At 44.6% G+C, this 19502-nt stretch overlaps 1 protein-coding gene across 1 annotated transcript in view; it reads left to right on the forward strand.

The window, feature by feature from the left end:
• EFR3A (EFR3 homolog A) overlaps nt 1-19502 on the forward strand; it is a 194655-nt gene that overhangs the window by 77172 nt on the left and 97981 nt on the right. Inside the window, 3 exon segments of the mRNA XM_073632263.1 lie at nt 5063-5141; nt 9580-9715; nt 15230-15394. Of these exon segments, the coding sequence (XP_073488364.1) occupies nt 5063-5141; nt 9580-9715; nt 15230-15394 (380 nt within the window).

A 19502-nucleotide genomic window follows, 5' to 3' on the forward strand; every position in this document is an offset into this window, starting at 1 on the left:
ATTAGCATTCAAAAATTTCCATGATAGTTAAAATATGAGCTCTAAAGGGGGCATACCCAAAAGTGCAAATGTTGCAAACACAGAAATGTACATAACATTACATGGCAAGCATGTCTAATGTATGACAAAGGTTGACGCGTTTCGACCCGTTTCGTTGGGGGTCTTCTTCAGAGGATAGGTTTACTGCAAAGAAACTGCATTTAGCATATCGGATTGGAAAATGCATGACTGGTTATATATACACAACAATGGCCATCTCACACAGTTACCAAAATGCATACCGTGGGCACCTCCCAACCAAGATTTCCGTAAGAGCTGTCAGATAATCCTGCGTAATTAAAAGGTCAGATATTGCCCCAAGGTGAGACGGCACCTCACTGAGTGCAGCTTACAAGGATTCACACGTTGATATACACCCAAATCCCACCAGGCCGGGTGGGGTCGACACCTGCGGCAAAGTTCCAGAGCGTAAATGCATAGAGTATATGGGATATAATACCTTTGTTAGATTTTTATTATTAACCGCTTGCCGCTTCATTATTCTGCGGCAGGTCGGCACGATCTCAAAAGCCGTTGTAGCTATACGTCGGCTCGCGGGATCGGGATAGCAGGCGCGTGCCCGCTGCTCAGCAGGGGGGGGGGGGCGACAGTTGCGATGACCGCCGATCGCGAGCAGGAGGGACAGAACACAGAAGTGTGTGTGTGTGTGTGTGTAAACACACAAATCCGTGTTTTGTTCTGAGAGGATGGACAGATCGTGTTTTCCTATTAGCTAGGAACCACGATCTGTCACTTCCTCTAGTCAGTCCCCTCCCCCTTCAGTTAGAATCACCTCCCAGGGAACACAGTTAACCCCTCGATCGCCCCCTAGTGTTAACCACTTCCCTGCCAGTGACATCTTTACAGTAATCAGTGCATTTTTATAGCACTGATCGCTGTATAAATGCCAATGGTCCCAAAAATGTGACTTTTTTTTTTTTTTTTACAAACATCTTCTCGGGTCACCCGCTGGCTCTCCTGGCTCCTCCCCCTTGACCAGTGCCATCAATAGCAAGCCACTTGCTATAGGGGCACTAGTGCGTGCTCACTCCTGAGCCCTGCTCTATGCGTCCATAAGACACACAGAGCGCGGCTCAGCCCTTCTCTCCCCTCTCTCCTCGTTGGCTCACTGGCTGTGAATGACAGCAGCGGGAGCCAATGGCTCCCGCTGCTGTCTCGGCCAATGAGGAGAGGGAGTCCCAGGATAGCCTAAGCCCTTGTGCACATCGCTGGATTAAGAAGGGGGCTCAGGTGAGTCTTGTGGGAGGAGCAGCACAAAGAATGCATGAAGGTAACAAACCTTCAGCCTTTACAAACACTTTTAGTACTCTTTATTTTGAAATCTGCTGCATTTTGGAGTTTTAATAGCAGAAAGCTTTATTTCTGCCTGCAAGCCTTTGTTTTCTTGTACAAGTCCCATTCATTCATTTTCTATATCATTACCTCTTCTTTGTAAACATGTTTTTTTTTTCCCCCTCAAACGATTCATATTTTCCTTTTTTCGACGGTAAGAAATGAAAACTTCCCTCCCAGTTTGGTCTTATTTTTCACATTATTAATTAGAGAGCCGTGCATTGTTTGATATTATGTTACAGCAATAAATCACAGCTTGAAAAAAGATGCAAACTATGTACTCTCCCAGTTATGTATCTTTAATGAAGCAACATTATAATTATGTTCCCATTATCCCGGGCACTTGTGTTGCCTTCTGATTCACGTTTTTATGGCCAATTACTGCAAAATATCTCTTAGGTTTTTTTTCTTTCTTTTCTTCTCAGCCACATCTCAGTATTTTAATAGGCTGTTTTTTCAGAGGTGTTAATTAAATTTTGGAAGGTGGGTGGGGGTGGTGTGGCGAGCTTTCGCTACTTTTTGGAACTGTACAAAATACGGCTTTTAGTCTTCCTTCACTGGTTTATAAAAATAAATGCGGAACACATTTATGTGTGTATATATATATATGTGTGTGTGTGTGTGTGTATATATGTGTATATATATATATATATATATATATATATATATATATATATATATATATATATATATATATATATATATATAGCAAGTAAAATAAGTATTGATATGTCACCATTTTTCTAGGTAAATGTTTTTATTGGCATATAACATGCACTTTTTCACCCTGAAAATCGGGGGTGCAAATAGCGCGTGTGTGTGTTATACACAAATACTTCAATTTTAGCTGCCTCGGAGGGGACAGGGAGGGGGGCGGGACAAGCGCCATCAGATTACATACAGTGAGAATCTCCTGTTTACTTGGTGGCCTCTGTAATAGGAAGTCCTGTCTCCTGGGCCTCCATTGGACCACTGTTCTGTCCATCGTAGGAGATTCTCACTGTATCTAATCTGTTGGCACGCGTCCCGTCCCCCTCCCTGTCCCCTCTAGGCTGCAGATGGGCATCGATCAAGCTGCATTGAAGGCAATGGCGAGGCTGCTGCATTGAAGGCAGTGGCGAGGCTGCTGCATTGAAGGCAGTGGCGAGGCTGCTGCATTGAAGGCAGTGGCGAGGCTGCTGCATTGAAGGCAGTGGCGAGGCTGCTGCATTGATGGCAGTGGCGAGGCTGCTGCATTGATGGCAGTGGCGAGGCTGCTGCATTGATGGCAGTGGCGAGGCTGCTGCATTGATGGCAGTGGCGAGGCTGCTGCATTGATGGCAGTGGCGAGGCTGCTGCATTGATGGCAGTGGCGAGGCTGCTGCATTGATGGCAGTGGCGAGGCTGCTGCATTGATGGCAGTGGCGAGGCTGCTGCATTGATGGCAGTGGCGAGGCTGCTGCATTGATGGCAGTGGCGAGGCTGCTGCATTGATGGCAGTGGCGAGGCTGCTGCATTGATGGCAGTGGCGAGGCTGCATTGATGTGGACTGATAAGGCTGCATTGATGGCAATTGTGAGGCTGCAGATGGGCACTGACCCTTATTTTGCTTCAAAGTTCCTTATTTAAAATGTATGTTTTTCCTGAAACGATAAATACAGTATATCTTTATTTTGCTATGAAATGTGTACCACATGTCGGTAATAAGCCATGCAGTCCATACATACAAAGACACCAAAACAAATACGTTCAGAAATGAAGTTCTGTGTAATAAAATCAGCGCTCTTTGTTATTGGCTGAGAGCGCTGATCAGGAGTCAGCCGGCTGCTGTTTTTCCAGCATGCACATCGGACAAACCGACATACCCACGGGCCAAATGTCGGCCATTTTTTTCTTTTTTTTTTTTTTTTTTTTTGAACCGGCAAATGTCTCCTCATATTGGACTCGTGTGTACCTGGCTTCAGTGTTGGGTTTTGCATGCCATGGCCTCTGCCCATCTGTGTTTGCTTGCCATGACCTCTGTGTGTTGGATTTTACTTGCCGTGATCTCTAAGTCTCATAATTTGTTTACCAAAACCTCTACTTATTGTCTTCAGCTTGCTTTTACCTCTGTGCATTGGCTTTTGCTTTCCATGATTTCTGCCCAAGGGCTTGTGCTTGCCGTGACCTTAATGGTTCAGCTTGTGCTAGCTGTGAATTAAACATGATCTTGAGTTGGTAGTGTATGCCTTTCATAAAGATATATTTCACCAAAAGTGGACTAAAGTGTTGCCACCATCCCATACCTTCCTCACATTTGTATGCCTTTCATGATCTTAAGTTGTAGGTGTGTGCTTGCTGTGATCTTCAGATGTACATATGTGAGCTCTGCAGCTGGTTGTATGTGCTTGCTGTGACCTTCAGGTGTCTGTGTGTGCTTGCGTTAGACTTTCAGATGACAGCTTATACTTGCTGTGGCCTTAGAGTAAGATATTGTTTACTTGCTGTGACCTTGGACAGCCTTGGCGAGCAATTCTAAGGATGACTTGCTGTGTGCTTGGGTTCAGCTGGACTGGAGATATCACAGTTTTCGCTTACTGTGACCTCCAGGTGACATCTCGAACTTGCGGTGTTCCTAGTACCACAGCTTATGTTCCCCCGCACAATGGCTCTTGTCCCCCCCCCCCGCACCACAGCTCTTGTCGTCCCCCCCCCCGCACCACAGCTCTTGTCCCCCCCCCCCCGCACCACAGCTCTTGTCCCCCCCACCCCCCCATACCATTGCTCTCCCCCCCTGCACCACGGCTCCCCCCCCCCCTGCACCACGGCTCCTGCACCACGGCTCCCCCCCCCCCCCGCACCACGGCTCTCCCCCCCCCCCCGCACCACGGCTCTCCCCCCGCCCCCCACGGCTCTACTCCCCTGCACCACGGCTCTCCCGGCCTTCCACCACAGCACGTGCTCCCCTGCACCCCATCCTTGTGTGATATGGCTAAGTTAAGAAAATATATCATTTTGAACAGCAGGATAAGTAGCCTGAGGGCTGCATGAAAGTGTGCATACGGTTATTGTATATAATTACTTGTTGTCCTCTGAGTGGTAAACAGAGTCGCGTGTATCTGTCAGATCACAGAAGAACCTTGGACCAGGGGTCTCCAAATTTTCCAAACAAAGGTCTTTACTGCCCTTCAAACTTTAGAGGGGCCAGACTGTGGCCAGTGGGAATAGAAAATGTCCTGATGTCAGTAAGAGTAAACAATGCCCCATCATTGGTGTCAATGGAAGAAATAGTGCCCCATCATTGGTGTCAATGGAAGAAATAGTGCCCCATCATTGGTGTCAATGGAAGAAATAGTGCCCCATCATTGGTGTCAGTGGGAGGAATAGTGCTCCATCATTGGTGTCAGTGGGAGGAATAGTGTTCCATTGTCGGTGTCAGTGACAGGAACAATGTCCCACTGTTGCTGACAGTGAAGGGGGGGTGGGGATGCCTCAAGGGCCAGTTATAAGCAAGTAAAGGGCTGTATCCATCCTCCAGACCACAGTTTGGAGAACCTTTTAGATGACCAATACGCTCATGTAGAGGAACCAGGAAAGAACATGTTATTTAAAGCCTTTTCACCAGAATCGGTGAGGGGGGCAAATTTACCCCAAGATGTGGAGAGGAACAAATACTAAACAATTGTGTTTTTTTTTTTTTTTTTTCCTGCAGGCATCTAGACCATCACAAGCTGTGGGAGTCGAATGAGTTTGCTGTTTCCTGCTTTAAAATTATTATGTATTCTATTCAGGTTAGTAAGTTCATGTCTGTTCCCATTCGGCTTCCTTCTGTGGCTCTCCATCTTTAAAGCACATTTCCACTTTTGAAATCAAATTTGAGAAAACCTCACTATATGTTTTGTGTTCCCATTCACACATCATGCGTAAAAAAAAAAAAAAAAAAAAAAAAAAAAAAGATATTTTTAATGTTTCTTAGAACAAGATTTTTGCATGGTTTTTGTGAATGATGTTAGAGTGAGCCTGTCCCAAGTCTGTCCTCATTAAGATAACACTGGAAGAAGCCCAACCTCTAAACCTTTAACCCTTTGTTTTAGGACAGCCAGCATTCAAATCTGGTTTACAATTGATCATGTAGCTCTGCCTCCACAGTACAGACAGGGTTAAAGATGGCAAACATAGCTGAACTATGTTGCTGAAGAGAACTACAGTGCCTTGATAAAGTATTCATACCCGTTGAAATTCTCCACATTTTGTCATGTTACAACTAAAAACGTAAATGTATTTTATTGGGATTTTATGTGATAGACCAACACAAAGTGGCCCATAATTGTGAAGTGGAAGGAAAATGATAAATGATTTTCTAAAGTTTTTTACAAATAAATATGTGAAAAGATTTTGCTGTGATTGTTGCACGGCAACCATGGCGAAATGCGAGTGTAAAATCGCTCGGGGCCAAAATTTGGTCCCTGAGCTTGTTTTGAGCGACAGTCGCTCATAAGGCAGCCCATTTAAGTGATCACATGTCCCCACTATGCGTAGTGTGAACGGGGCTTACCAGTATCTCTTTTTATGACTGCCTTACACCCTACTGCTTTTTAACCGCTTCAGCCCCGGAAGATTTGGCTGCTGAATGACCAGGCCATTTTTTGCGATTCGGGAAACTGCGTCGCTTTAACTGACAATTGCGCGGTCGTGCGACGTTGTACCCAAACAAAATTGATGTCCTTTTTTCCCCACAAATAGAGCTTTCTTCTGGTGGTATTTGATCATCCCTGTGGTTTTATTTTTTGCGCTATAAACAAAAAAAGAGCGACAATTTAAAAAAAAACACAATATTTTGTACTTTTTGCTATAATAAATATCCCCTTTTTTTTTTTTTTTTGTCTTTTTTTTTTTTAAAGACATTTTCTCAGTTTAGGCCGATATGTATTCTTCTACATATTTTTGGTAAAAAAAAATCACAATACGCGTATATTGATTGGTTTGCGCAAAAGTTATAGCGTCTACAAAATTTATTATTTTTATTATTTTTTTTTTTTTTTTTATTATTAGTAATGTCGGTGATCTGCGATCATTATGGCGGACACAGCAAACACTTTTGACACATTTTTTGGGACCATTGGCATTTATACGGCGATCATTGCTATAAAAGTGCACTGATTACTGTAAAAACGTCACTGGCAGGGAAGAGGTTAACACTAGGGGGCGATCAAGGGGTTAAATGTGTTCCCTGTGTGTGTTCTAACTGAAGGGGGGAGGGGACTGTGTAGGGGAGATGACAGATCGCTGTTCATACTTTGTATCTCTTCTCCCCTCAGAGAACCGGGATCTCTGTGTTTTACACACACAGTTTCCGGTTCTTGCTGTGTCACGAGTGATTGCAGGAGCCCGGCAGTCATCTCGCCCAGTGGGTACGCACGCTCCTGGTGCCCACAGGGCGAAGCGACGTAACATAACATCGTTTCGCCCAGCCTTGCCATTCTGCTGCAGTAAAACTGCGGCGGCTGGTCGGCAAGTGGTTAAAGGAATTTTTAAAGGCTAAGTTCACCTTTTGTAAAAAATAATACATTTTTATGTTTTTGCAGGTAAAAAAAAAAAAGTGCATTATTTTATTTTTTTTTTTTTGTTTACACAGAAGCCTGCAAAGCATTGCACTTGTGTTCAGTGGTTGCGGGTGCAATGTCAGGCATATGCAGACACTGCCTACTAGGGATGTGCTGAAATTTTGGCAGCTGAAAATTAACGGCCAAAAATAGGGTTATCTGCATTTTGTCGATGGGGAAAAAAAGGTGCCGATGTTGTCATGATTTTAACACGCTTCTGGTGCATTTTTCATATATTATGTAGCTCAAGAATGCAACACAAGTGCGTTTTTTGATGTCCTTGATGCGTTTTTCAATGCATTTCAATAGGGAGTTGCGTTTTTGGCGCGTTTTTTCTTTTAACTGTCCAAATATGCACCAGAAATTCAGCAAGCAGGAATTTTAACACCAATGGACCAGTGTGAAGACATACATAGAATTTAAAAGGATGCGTTTTTCTTGAGCTTTTCTTGCGCTTTTTTTTTTTTTTTTTTTTTTTTTTTTATGCAAAAGCGCTTCAGTCAGCTGCTCAGAGTGAAAGCAGCCTATTGGCCGAAAAGGTGCCAATAATGGCTGAAAATAAATTCATATTCATTTAAATTCATGATGTTAAAGGGGTTGTAAACCCTTATGTTTTTTCACCTTAATGCATCCTATGCATTAAGGTGAAAAAACACCTGGCAGTCACCAGCCCTTTAGTTTTATTTACCTGAGCCCTGGAATGTCACCTAGTGGGGACGCGCTCTTCCTTTGCCCGGGGTCCTGGCTCTTGATTGGATAGATTGATAGCAGCGCAGCCATTGGCTCCTGCTGCTGTCAATCAAATCCAATGATGCGGGGCCGAGTCCGGCATTCTTGTCTGTGGACACAAATGCTGGACTCGGGAGCGCGCCCGCAAGGTAACCCCCAGGGAGAACTCTTCTCCTAGAGGGTTATCTGATAAGAGGAGGAGCCGCGAGAACCACCGAGGGACCCCAGAAGTCGCTGTTCGGGGCCACTCTGTGAAAAACGAACTGCACAGTGGAGGTAAGTATGATATGTTTGTTATTTAACCTCTTGCTTACTGGGCACTTAAACCCCCCTCCTGCCCAGACCAATTTTCAGCTTTCAGTGCTGATGCACTTTGAATGACAATTGCGCGGTCATGCTACACTGTACCCAAATTACATTTTTATCATTTTTTTCCCCACAAATAGAGATTTCTTTTGGTGGTATTTGATCACCTCTGCGGTTTTTATTTTTTGTTAAAAATTTTTAAAAAGACCAAATTTAAATTAGTCTTTTTTTTATATTTTGTTATAAAATTTTGCAAACAGGTAATTTTTCTCCTTCATTGATGTACGCTGATGAGGCTGCACTGATGGGCTGCACTGATGGGCACCGATGGGCCGCACCGATGGGCTGCATTGATGGGCACCGATAAGGTGGCACTGGTGTGCACTAAGAGGTGGCACTGAAGGGCATTGATAGGTGGCACTGGTGGGTACTGAGAAGTGGCACTAATAGCTGGCACTGATTGGCAGTGATGGGCACTGATGGGTGGCAATAATGGGCACTGATCGGCACTGGTAGGTTACACTGATAGGCAGCACTGCTAGGTGGCACCGATGAGGCACTGATTGGCACCACTGGTGGGCATGGATAGGTGGCACTCATGGGCATGGATAGGTGGCACTCATGGGCATTGATAGGTGGCACTCATGGGCATTGATAGGTGGCACTCATGGGCATTGATAGGTGGCACTGGTGGGCACTGGCAGGCGGTAATTGTAGGCACAGATGAGGCAGATGTGCCTCCTTCCTCTTCGGGACCGATGTCCCTTACACATAAGCCGGTGATCAGCTTTATTTTTCTCCTCACGTTGTCAGTGTGAGCAGAGAAAAAAAAAAACGATTACCGAGCTTTTGTTTACATCACATGATCCATCACGTGATCATTGGCTGACAGCTGATCACATGGTAAGGGGCCGGGATCGGCCCGTTACTCAGATCTGCGATCACCTGAGTCTCAGTGACTCGGTGATCACAGCGCATGCCGAGCGCTCCCTGCAGGGGGTGCGTGCAAAGGGGAGGACGTCATATGACGGCCTCCCGTAAATTCAGGTCTGCGCTGTGGCCGTCATTTGGCTATAGCGCGGACGCCAAGTGGTTAAAAAAAGAAAGATGCAAACCTTCACAATCACTTTTAATTAAAAAGACTTGTATAATACAATTGTATATATAAAAATATATATTTATATTTAAATTTTGGTTTCAGCCAAATGCATTCTGAATTTTCGGCTTCGGCACCGTAATTTTAATTTCAGTGCACCACTACTGGCTACAGCTCTCTGTCCATACCCCTGTATGGGCAGACAGTTACTGAGCTTCTGGATGTGTCAATGGACTACAAGGGCGCTGATCAGCAGACTCGTAGACCATTGAGAACTACAAATCTGTCTGCCGCGGTAAAAAAAAAAAAAAGTTGCCTTATTAGAACCATAAAAGCTAACCATTCGATTATTAAATGTCACTGTTCTCAATACGGGTTGGCTTGAAGGCAACTCCTATCTCTGTGGTTGTGTTCTATCCAAATTCACAGCTGTATTGGTTGTTATTTTGGGGTTACCCTGTGTGTCACAGTAACGATACCCCTGTGTTTTTTCAGGCTCAGTACTCCCATCATGTGATCCAGCAGATCCTCGGGCACCTGGATCTTCACAAGAAGGATTCTCCTCGCATACGAGCCGGCATTGTACAGGTTCTTCTGGAAGCAGTCGCCATTGCCGCTAAAGGCTCCATTGGTACATACCCGCATGTATTGTTGTCTTTTCTGCCTGTAATATCTGCACCATCCTACAGTGTATGTAAAGGCACAAAAGTGAGAGATCATTTTGAGTTGTCATCAAAACAGAATGTGAGGGGAAAAATGGGGAAACTTTTTCTGGTGACAACTGCGTAGAGTAGTTTTCCTTAAAGTGTTACTAAACCCACAACAGTAATATCAGTCTGTATATGCAGAATAGCATGCTTGATATACTCGCTGTGGAACTTAAGGGGTTCATCCTCTGCATTGTGTAAAAAGGCACGTTCTCTCTTGGCAAGGCCAGATAATACACAGTAAGGGTAGTTCTGCACATGCTCAGTTTGGTCTCTTTTGCTGGAGAGAACAGTTGCTTGTTGAGCTGAGCTTTTCAGGTCACATGATATTGACATCACACATGTGGCTGTGTATACAGATCCTAAATGACAGCCCAATCCCTCCCTCCATGCCCAGTAACTAAAAAAGAACATTGGATGTTACATTTTAAAATAGATGTATTTATTTATTTTTTTTCCCCCATAATCATACTTACCTAAGTGAATGATGCATCTGTCCCCCGCCGCCTCTGTACTGAGAACCGAACGATCGAATATCGCCAATGGCTCAGTTCTCACAGCTCCCCCCAAGCAGAGATCTGCGGCCTATCAGTCAGCAGCTCTCTGCACTGCTGACCCCCCCCCCTCCCCTGTGGGTGGGGGCTCGCTGAGAGGCAGAGACGGGTATTAGTCCAGGGACCTGGCGATCCAATCTTTTTTGTCGTTATGATGCGGTGCCTGGACTGATATCCGTGACATCAGCAGAGAGCGGACTTCTGCTGAAAACAGGTCACAGGAGTTCAGAACCAATTGCACTCCTGTGACCCATAGGAGAAGCCCAGCCAAAGGAACTTAGGCTGGACTTCTCCTCCTAATTCATGTATGATCTGCCTCCCATAACAGCATGAAGACACAGGCTACAGTGGAAATCTCCTCCTACCTGAACTCCAGCACTGGACAGACCCTGCAGTTTGTCATGTAACCGTGGTATACAGATCAGCCAAAAAGGTATATAGTGGCAGTATTTTAATGCAAAAAGATTTATAAGCTGTGGACACGGGGGGGGGGGGGGGGGGGGGATTAATGATTCTCATATTGCTGGGTATAGTAACACTTTAAGCCTATTACACATGGGCCGAATGTTCCATAGAAACCGTCCGACATTTGACCCGTGTGTACAGCACAGGCTGGTAGACTTGCAGTGGGATAAGTTGCATTACCACTTATACACAAAAACTATGTTGTTTTTTTTAAGCATCAGTATTTAAAATTTTTTTGATTCAGATGATCTCCGTAATGGGCATATCTAAAATCGTGAAGAAGGGTATAATTTCCCTTTTTATATTTTTACAGAGTGCAGGGCTCAGTGTCCCCTTTCCAAAATTCTCTCTCCTATCTCCATCTCAGTCTATTCTCCTTACAGCTGCTGTATACAATGTAGGCGATATGTAATAATTCAAGACCTTTGTTGATGCATAAATGAATATCTGGACGGTGCATCTTTTTGAAAAAAACATGCAAGGACAGAATAATACCTGTTGATCTGCCAGAACTCCAGTGAGCTCCTAAATTTTGGTTGTCGGCCCTGCCTGCTGAACTACAAAACTCTTTCTATCCCCCTCCACTCTGTTCCTCTCCACATGCATAGATTGATTTTTTTTCTGGGTGAAACAATGCTGATGCCAGGGGCAGACTGTCCATTGTGGGCGCAGGGGCGCCGCCCTCCCTATCCACTGCTGCCCTCCCTATACAAGCGCCCGGCCCCTTTCAGGGCACCTATGGCGGTGGTGGGTAGAGAGTAAAAATAAATAATATCAATAAACTGGTTTAATTTGTCATACAAATATATATTTGAAATCAAATCTTTATAATTTTTTTTTTTTTTTTAACAATAACATGGTGTGGGCGGATTTCTGCCAGGCACAGGCCGTGTCACGCCCCTCCAGCCTGTGTCTTAGAATAAGAGGGAGGTGAAGCCTCCTTCTACATGTTACATCCCGCCCCCATTGTGTTTAGCTGGTTAGTGTGCATGGAGGAGGAGGGAGGGAATAGACTGTCACTTACCAGTTTTTCCGCCCACATGTATGACTCTCTATAGCAGGGATATACAATTAGCGGACCTCCAGCTGTTCCAGAACTACAAGTCCCATGAGGCATAGCAAGACTCTGACAGCCACAGGCATGACACCCAGAGGCAGAGGCATGATGGGACTTGTAGTTTTGCAACAGCTGGAGGTCCCCTAATTGCATATCCCTGCTCTATAGGCTGCTCAGATGCGATAGAGAGGAAATGCTCAGCAAAGAAACTCACTAAAAACTGAGCATGTGCAGAGTTGCCACCACAGCTGCAAAATCCCTAGCTGGATTGGGGACATGGACAGAAGGGGGAGATAGAGAACAGCAGGATCAACCAGGTTTTTTTTTTTTTGCAGAATACAGAAAAAAAAAATATCATAATGACTGAGTATGAACAGCATGTAATACAGTGGAACCTTGGATTACAAGCATAATCCATTCCAGGAGAATGCTTGTAATCCAAAGCGCTCGCCTATCAAAGCCAGTTTCCCCATAGAAGTCAATGGAAACAAAGATAATTCGTTCCGCATTGACTTTTATTGCATGCAATACCGCATGTGGCCAGAGGTGGGGGGGGCGCCAGAGAGCCTTGGAAATACTCGGGGACAGCTCGGCTGAACTCGGAAACACTCGGGAACTGAGTATTTCCGAACGGCTCCGAACCGTTCCGAGTGTCACCGGCGCCCCCGCACCTCTGGCCAAATGCAATACTGCACGTCACATTAGCTTGAATTCTGCTCGTTTTGCGAGACAACATTCTCAAACCGAGTCAGAATTTTTTTTAAAAAAGTTGCTTGTCTTTCAAAACGCTCTTTAACCACGTTACTCGTTAACCAAGGTTCCACTGTACACCATTTATTGATGGTTCGTTTTTTTTATGACGTGGATTTCGTGAAAGCTTTTAGCACATTTCAGCCTCGCTAGAAGCCAACCCCACAACAAATTCTTAGTTAAAAATATAAACACCTTACCTGTCCACTTTGGGCAACTGATACTTGGCAAATTAGCTGTGAAATCCAGTCCCAGGCAAGACACTTTTCTGTTTTTCACAGTATTTATACATCATCCTCTTTAAAAAATTAGCTTAACAGTAGTCTGGATACAAGTGATTGCCGTCGGTGATAAAAATAGCTCTTCCTGTTATTTTAAGAGGACAAAAACAATTTTGTTTTTCATGTTTAGTCTGCTTTTCTGCAGTATGCTTTTGCTTACCCTTATCTGTTTTAATTTAAAAAAAAAAAAAAATTTTTACAGCTGAGTTTTTAAATCTGCGCTTGTCCCTAATTTATATAAAATATTGTAGAAAACATTTATTTGCATTTATTAGGTGAGGGAGTTTTTCATGCTGGGTGAAGTGTTCTGATTGTGGCCAAGGATTGCACCTTGGAGGGCTCTTGTTATCTGCCAATAAAAGCACAAGTTGTCGTATTGAAGTCTTGAAATGTGTTTTTTCTTAATTAGTATACAGGTGATCTGCTTTTATAAGTCAATTTATTTAATAGAAACATAAACTGTGAAAGCTGTGCCCAAAAAGGCAGCCTGATCCTGCAGCTGATCTTTTCCCTTATGTCTTGCCTGTTCAGCAAATTGTCTGTGTGAAGGCGGCCATCTTGGTAGAGGAAGAGCTTTGCTTCCTCATGTTAGAGCTGCCCCCCTAAAGACTGTTGATCTGGTAATTGCTGGGGGGAAAGGGGAAAAATGAAGAAACAGTAGGAGAGGTGGAGGAAACATACATCCACAAAATGGATATAGCAGAGGCAGGGCTATTCTTGCACTGGACGGATCGGGGGGTATTCATGGTGTCTGTCTTTAGCCCCCCTTCACAACACAACCCCTCTTTACAGTACAGTCCCCCCTTTATATCAGTGTCCACAGTCCCCCTTTACAGCACAGTCCCTCCTTTATATCGGTGTCCACAGTCCCTCTTTACAGCACAGTCCCCTCCTTTATATCTGTGTCCACATTCCCTCTTTACAGCACAGTCCCCCTTTATATCAGTGTCCACAGTCCCTCTTTACAGCACAATCCCCCCTTTATTTCAATGTACACAGTCCCCCTTTGCAGCATAGCCCCCCCTTTATATCAGTGGCCACATTCCCTCTTTACAGCACAGTCCCCTCCTTTATATCGGTGTCTACAGTCCCTCTTTACATCACAGTTTCCCCTTTAAAGCAGTTCCAGTGTCCTCCGTTCCTCTTCACATCACAGTGCCCCTTTTACAGTACTATCCCATTTACATTAATGTAACGAGGAACTCCTTTGCAGTGCAGTGCCCTTTATATCACAGTGCCACTAGCAATCACAGCCTCCTCCATCACAGTGCCCCTGCAGGCTGCCCCCCTTTCCTCTCTGATATCACTGCCCCATTCCAATCTCTACCTCCCCTGCACAGGACTTCTACCTTTTGGCAGGGCTGTTATCCATGTGTCCCTTCCTGGCTCCCCCTGCCCAGCCAACAACGCCATCCTATCAGCAGGGCAGAAGGCCGGAAGGAGCTGCAGATCTGGGCAGAGGGCAGGAGTTGCTCAACCTATGTTAACAAGCGGGTGATTACCCGCTTTTTAATATGAAAAGACTCCAGCTCTCCATTTCGATTTGAGCAGGCTCAGGTTAAGTATGAGGGGGGACTGGGGACTGGGGGGGGGGGGGGAGCAGAACACAGAAGGATTATTACCTTTTGAAGTGATACTAAAATCTTGTTTTCTTTCTTAAAAAATAATAAACATGTCATACCTGCTCTGTGAAATGATTTTGCACAAAACAGCCTGGATCCTCCTCTTCTTGGGTGCCTTGCCGGCGCTTCTGGCCCTTTCCTTCTGTCCAGTGCCCCCACAGCAAGCAGCTGTGGGGGCACCCAACTGGGAACCGCAGCCTTATGTGTCCATTCAGATACGGAGGCCACGGTTCCTCCCCGCCCCTCTCTCTCCTGATTGGCTAACTGGCTTTGACAGCAGCGGGAGCCAATGGCACCGCTGCTGTGTCTCAGCCAATCAGGGGAGAGAATCCCAACGGTTGAGACACTGGTGCCACATGGCTGGATAGAGATGGGGCTCAGGTAAGTATTAGGGGGGCTGCTACACACAGAAGGTTTTTTATCTTAATGCATAGAATGCATTAAGATAAAAAAAAACCTTCTGCCTTTACAACCACTTTAATACATAGAATCCATTAAAGTAAAAAAACACTTTAACCTAGGATTAGCCTGTATGCACCTCTTCATTACCAGTCCATACCAAACTAAGGGAACATAAAAGAAGCATATAAAGTTAGCTGATCATACTACATAACAAATGTAATGATTCCATTTCACTTGGGGCTAGTCTAGTTTATTGACAGTATTACATTTTATGCTAAATCTGTTTTTTTTTTTTTTTTTTTTCCAGGTCCAACAGTCCTGGAGGTTTTTAACACGCTATTAAAACATTTGACTCTTAGTGTGGACTTTGAATTGGGGGACCGAAGAAGTTCAATGAACAGTGCCAACTACCAGGCAGGCACCAAAGAGAGCGACGAGCGCATCGTGCAGAACGCCATCATTCAGACAATCGGTAAGAAAGATTCTCTCCCCCATTCCATTCATTTTAAGTAGGTTGGGGTGGTCTTAGACTGGAGGATTATCACCAAATGCCAACAATGGTGCAACAACCCAATAACTCATTTAAATCTCCTACTAATTCCATGATCTTCCTGGACCCTGCTGAAGTGGAACTCCAGCCGTTTTTTAAAAAATTGTTTTGTAAAGAATGGGATTATACCGCTTTTAGGTTTTTATTGATTTCTATTTACTTGTTGAAGAGATTTTGCGGGCCCCAGGACAGAAAGTGAGTGTAAATCACCCCAACCGGGTATACGGTCAAAGTCTTTCGAAAGATTTGTCTGGAGTTTCACTTTTCAAGGCAGAGTTGACAATACCTCCTGATGGCCCAACTACCTACCCAGCAGAGTATATACGCCCCCTCCCTGCTGCAGGAATCCACTCCAAGTAAGCTCTTCTGTCTTATTTTGTTGGAGCTTTACCCAAATGAGTAATGTCACTACCCCCCCCCCCAATGTTTAGGCCTAGTGATTGGCCGCTCAGGTCCAAACACTGTCAAGTAGAGCATGCTCCTCCATACTTAAAGGCCTTGTTTCGTTGGATCAGCCTTTTTTTTCAATCTGGGTGTCCAAGCACCCTGTGGTGCCTTGGTAAATGACTAAAAATTGCCCAAAAATTGTCTACAAGCCAGTGTGTGGATGCAACCTGCCTTTTAGTTACACAAAGTCACAGGTTTTTATTGTACACCATTTCAACCTATCAGCCACCGGGAGCCTAACAACCAGTGATGTCATCGGTGTTGATAAGAAGGGTGTTGATTGCTTGCGCAGCATCCTTGTTTGACCCTCCCCTACCCCTCTCCGTCAACACTGGGGTCACATTAGCTGAGTGATAGAGAGAAACTGAGCGACGGGAGAGACCAGAAGAAAGGCAGTGCCATCTAAGAGTAGTGGTATGGGACTTTAATAGCCACAATTTGTAAACAACTCGCAGGATCATAGTCAAATGGATAACAATCCTTGCCATGGGCGGCCGGATGGCCGGCGTTCCTCGTCAGGGGGACTGGATAGAGTCCTCGGCAGTGTGGGTAGACAACGACACTTTCTGGAGCTGGTCTGAGAATTCTGGATGGATGGAGGTCAAGCCGACCTCATGGGTGTCACTAGCTTTAGGCGTGGCACACGTTCGGAGCATGCGTGGTTCTTCTTTAAGCCGTCCATCCGGGGGGGGGGGGTTAGTGACTCTTATCCATTTGACGAGTATATCCATTATAATCCTGTGAGTTGTTTACAAATTGTGGCTATTAAAGTCTCATACCGCTACTCTTAGATGGCGCTGCCTTTCTTCTTGTCTTCCCTGTAAAGTTACTTCTAACGCCTCCACAGCGGCTGCCATTGGAGTACAATGGACTTTTCTCCAAGTGACTGTTTTTTTGTTTTTATTGATTTAACCTAGTGTTTTGGGGCTGACAGCATTCAGTGCGCGGGATCTCCTCCCTCTTGCTATGAGGGACAGGAGAAACTGGCATACTAGTCAGTACCAGTGTGCAAAAGTGTATTTGCTTTGGAAGAATAAATCACCTCTAATGTTGGGTGTCTTATGTGTGTCAATGCTGCTACATAATGTAAAAACTATTTGAATAGTTTTTTACATTTTAGAATGGGGTGCCTTGAGGTTGTCCATAATTTTAAAGGGTGCCTTGACTGAAAAAATAGGAATTGGCAACTGCGCTGTGTCCCGAGGTCCTACTGTGCAGATGATGTCCGTCTCTCCATCCGTCCACCCCACACTTTGAAGTAATCCGTCCAAGCACCCAGCAGTACCCAAAAAACAAGAAGAGGGCTCCAGATGATGTAAAATCCTTAAAGGCATTTATTGGAGGAACACAACACTCAACCATAGGGTGGTTTATACAGTACAATAAAAACCGGTTAAAAAACTGCAGCATCAAGATAAGAAACTTGCGGTGACAACTCGGTGTATCCTCGCCTGCCCGGTTTCATCACAATTGGACTTCTTCCGGGGCATGCCGCAAGTTTTTTATCTTAATGCTGCAGTTTTTTAACCGATTTTTATTGTACAGTATATATCACCCGATGGTTGAGTGTTGTGTTCCTCCAATAAATACCTTTAAAGGTTTTACACCACCTGGAGCCCTCTGATTATTTTTTGGGTACTGCTGGGTGCTTGGACGGATTACTACAAAGTGTGGGGCGGACGGCTGGAGAGACTGACATTATCTGCACATAAAGGACCCCGAGACAGTTTCCGCATTCCTATTGCGCTTCTGACCTTCATAATAGAGGGTCCACCTGTTGCAGTAAGGGCACATCCATATTTCAATGTTGGTGACGTCACAAGGTGGAGGATTTCTTTGGATTATCTACATACAGTCAATTGAACTCATATGAGTAAGCATCAGTTGATGTGAAACGCATTAGCCATGTATCCCTGTCCTATCCACCCTTGATATGAGTGTACTTTGGATTTTTATTTATTTTTGTCAATAAAGATGCCTTTTTTAATGGAGTCCGGCAGTCCAGGATCTCTTTCCGTTTCTACACAGTTGTGCAGAGCCAGCACCCTTAAGCTTGAGTAGGGCGGGGGCTTCTATTCAGGTGTGGAAGCCTTGGGAGCGGCATTCCCTTTTCATTATAATGGATGTGTTTCTACTATAGAGGCTCTCAAAAATGTATAGCTAGGACTGTAGATAATATTGGGGTGCCGTGAAGTGGCTCTGCAGCTTACGCATGTATTTGCAAATGTGTGCAAACGAAACCCTCTGTTTTTAACGCATACTTTTAGACAGGATAATTCAGTTGGTTGCAGACTGGTCGGTAAGGAGCTGGGAATTTTCATTGGTTTTATTTGTGTTCTGAAGGCAGCAGCAGTCGGCACTTTTTTTTTTCCCCACAGAGTATTCCCATTCAAATGATTCTTAACAATCTTTGTAATCTTTATATTCTTATTGAAATAATTTAACATTTTCTGATCTGTCCAAGTGTTTACACAACTCTTTCAAAACTTGACATGGGTACCATACCTATGGAATATGTTATATACAGTGGGGACGGAAAGTATTCAGACCCCCTTAAATTTTTCACTCTTTGTTATATTGCAGCCATTGGATAAAATCATTTAAGTTCATTTTTTTCCTCATTAATGTACACACAGCACCCCATATTGACAGAAAAACACAGAATTGTTGACATTTTTGCAGATTTATTAAAAAAGAAAAACTGAAATATCACATGGTCCTAAGTATTCAGACCCTTTGCTGTGACACTCATATATTTAACTCAGGTGCTGTCCATTTCTTCTGATCATCCTTGAGATGGTTCTACACCTTCATTTGAGTCCAGCTGTGTTTGATTATATTGATTGGACTTGATTAGAAAAGCCACACATCTGTCTATATAAGATCTTACAGCTCACAGTGCATGTCCGAGCAAATGAGAATCATGAGGTCAAAGGAACTGCCTGAAGAGCTCAGAGACAGAATTGTGGCAAGGCACAGATCTGGCCAAGGTTACAAAAAAATTTCTGCTGCACTTAAGGTTCCTAAGAGCACAGTGGGCTCCAAAATCCTTAAATGGAAGATGTTTGGGATGACCAGAACCCTTCCTAGAGCTGGCCGTCCGGCCAAACTGAGCTATCAGGGGAGAAGAGCCTTGTTGAGAGAAGTAAAGAAGAACCCAAAGATCACTGTGGCTGAGCTCCAGAGATGCAGTCGGGAGATGGGAGAAAGTTGTAGAAAGTCAACCATCACTGCAGCCCTCCACCAGTCGGGGCTTTATGGCAGAGTGGTCCGACGGAAGCCTCTCCTCAGTGCAAGACACATGAAAGCCCACATGGAGTTTGCTAAAAAAAACACCTGAAGGACTCCAAGATGGTGAGAAATAAGATTCTCTGGTCTGATGAGACCAAGATAGAATGTTTTTGGCCTTAATTCTAAGCGGTATGTGTGGAGAAAACCAGGCACTGCTCATCACCTGTCCAATACTGTCCCAACAGTGAAGCATGGTGGTGGCAGCATCATGCTGTGGGGTTGTTTTTCGGCTGCAGGGACAGGACGACTGGTTACAATCGAGGGAAAGATGAATGCGGCCAAGTACAGGGAT

This window comes from Aquarana catesbeiana, linkage group LG05 (genome assembly GCF_042186555.1).
Source record: "Aquarana catesbeiana isolate 2022-GZ linkage group LG05, ASM4218655v1, whole genome shotgun sequence".
NCBI lineage: Eukaryota > Metazoa > Chordata > Amphibia > Anura > Ranidae > Aquarana > Aquarana catesbeiana.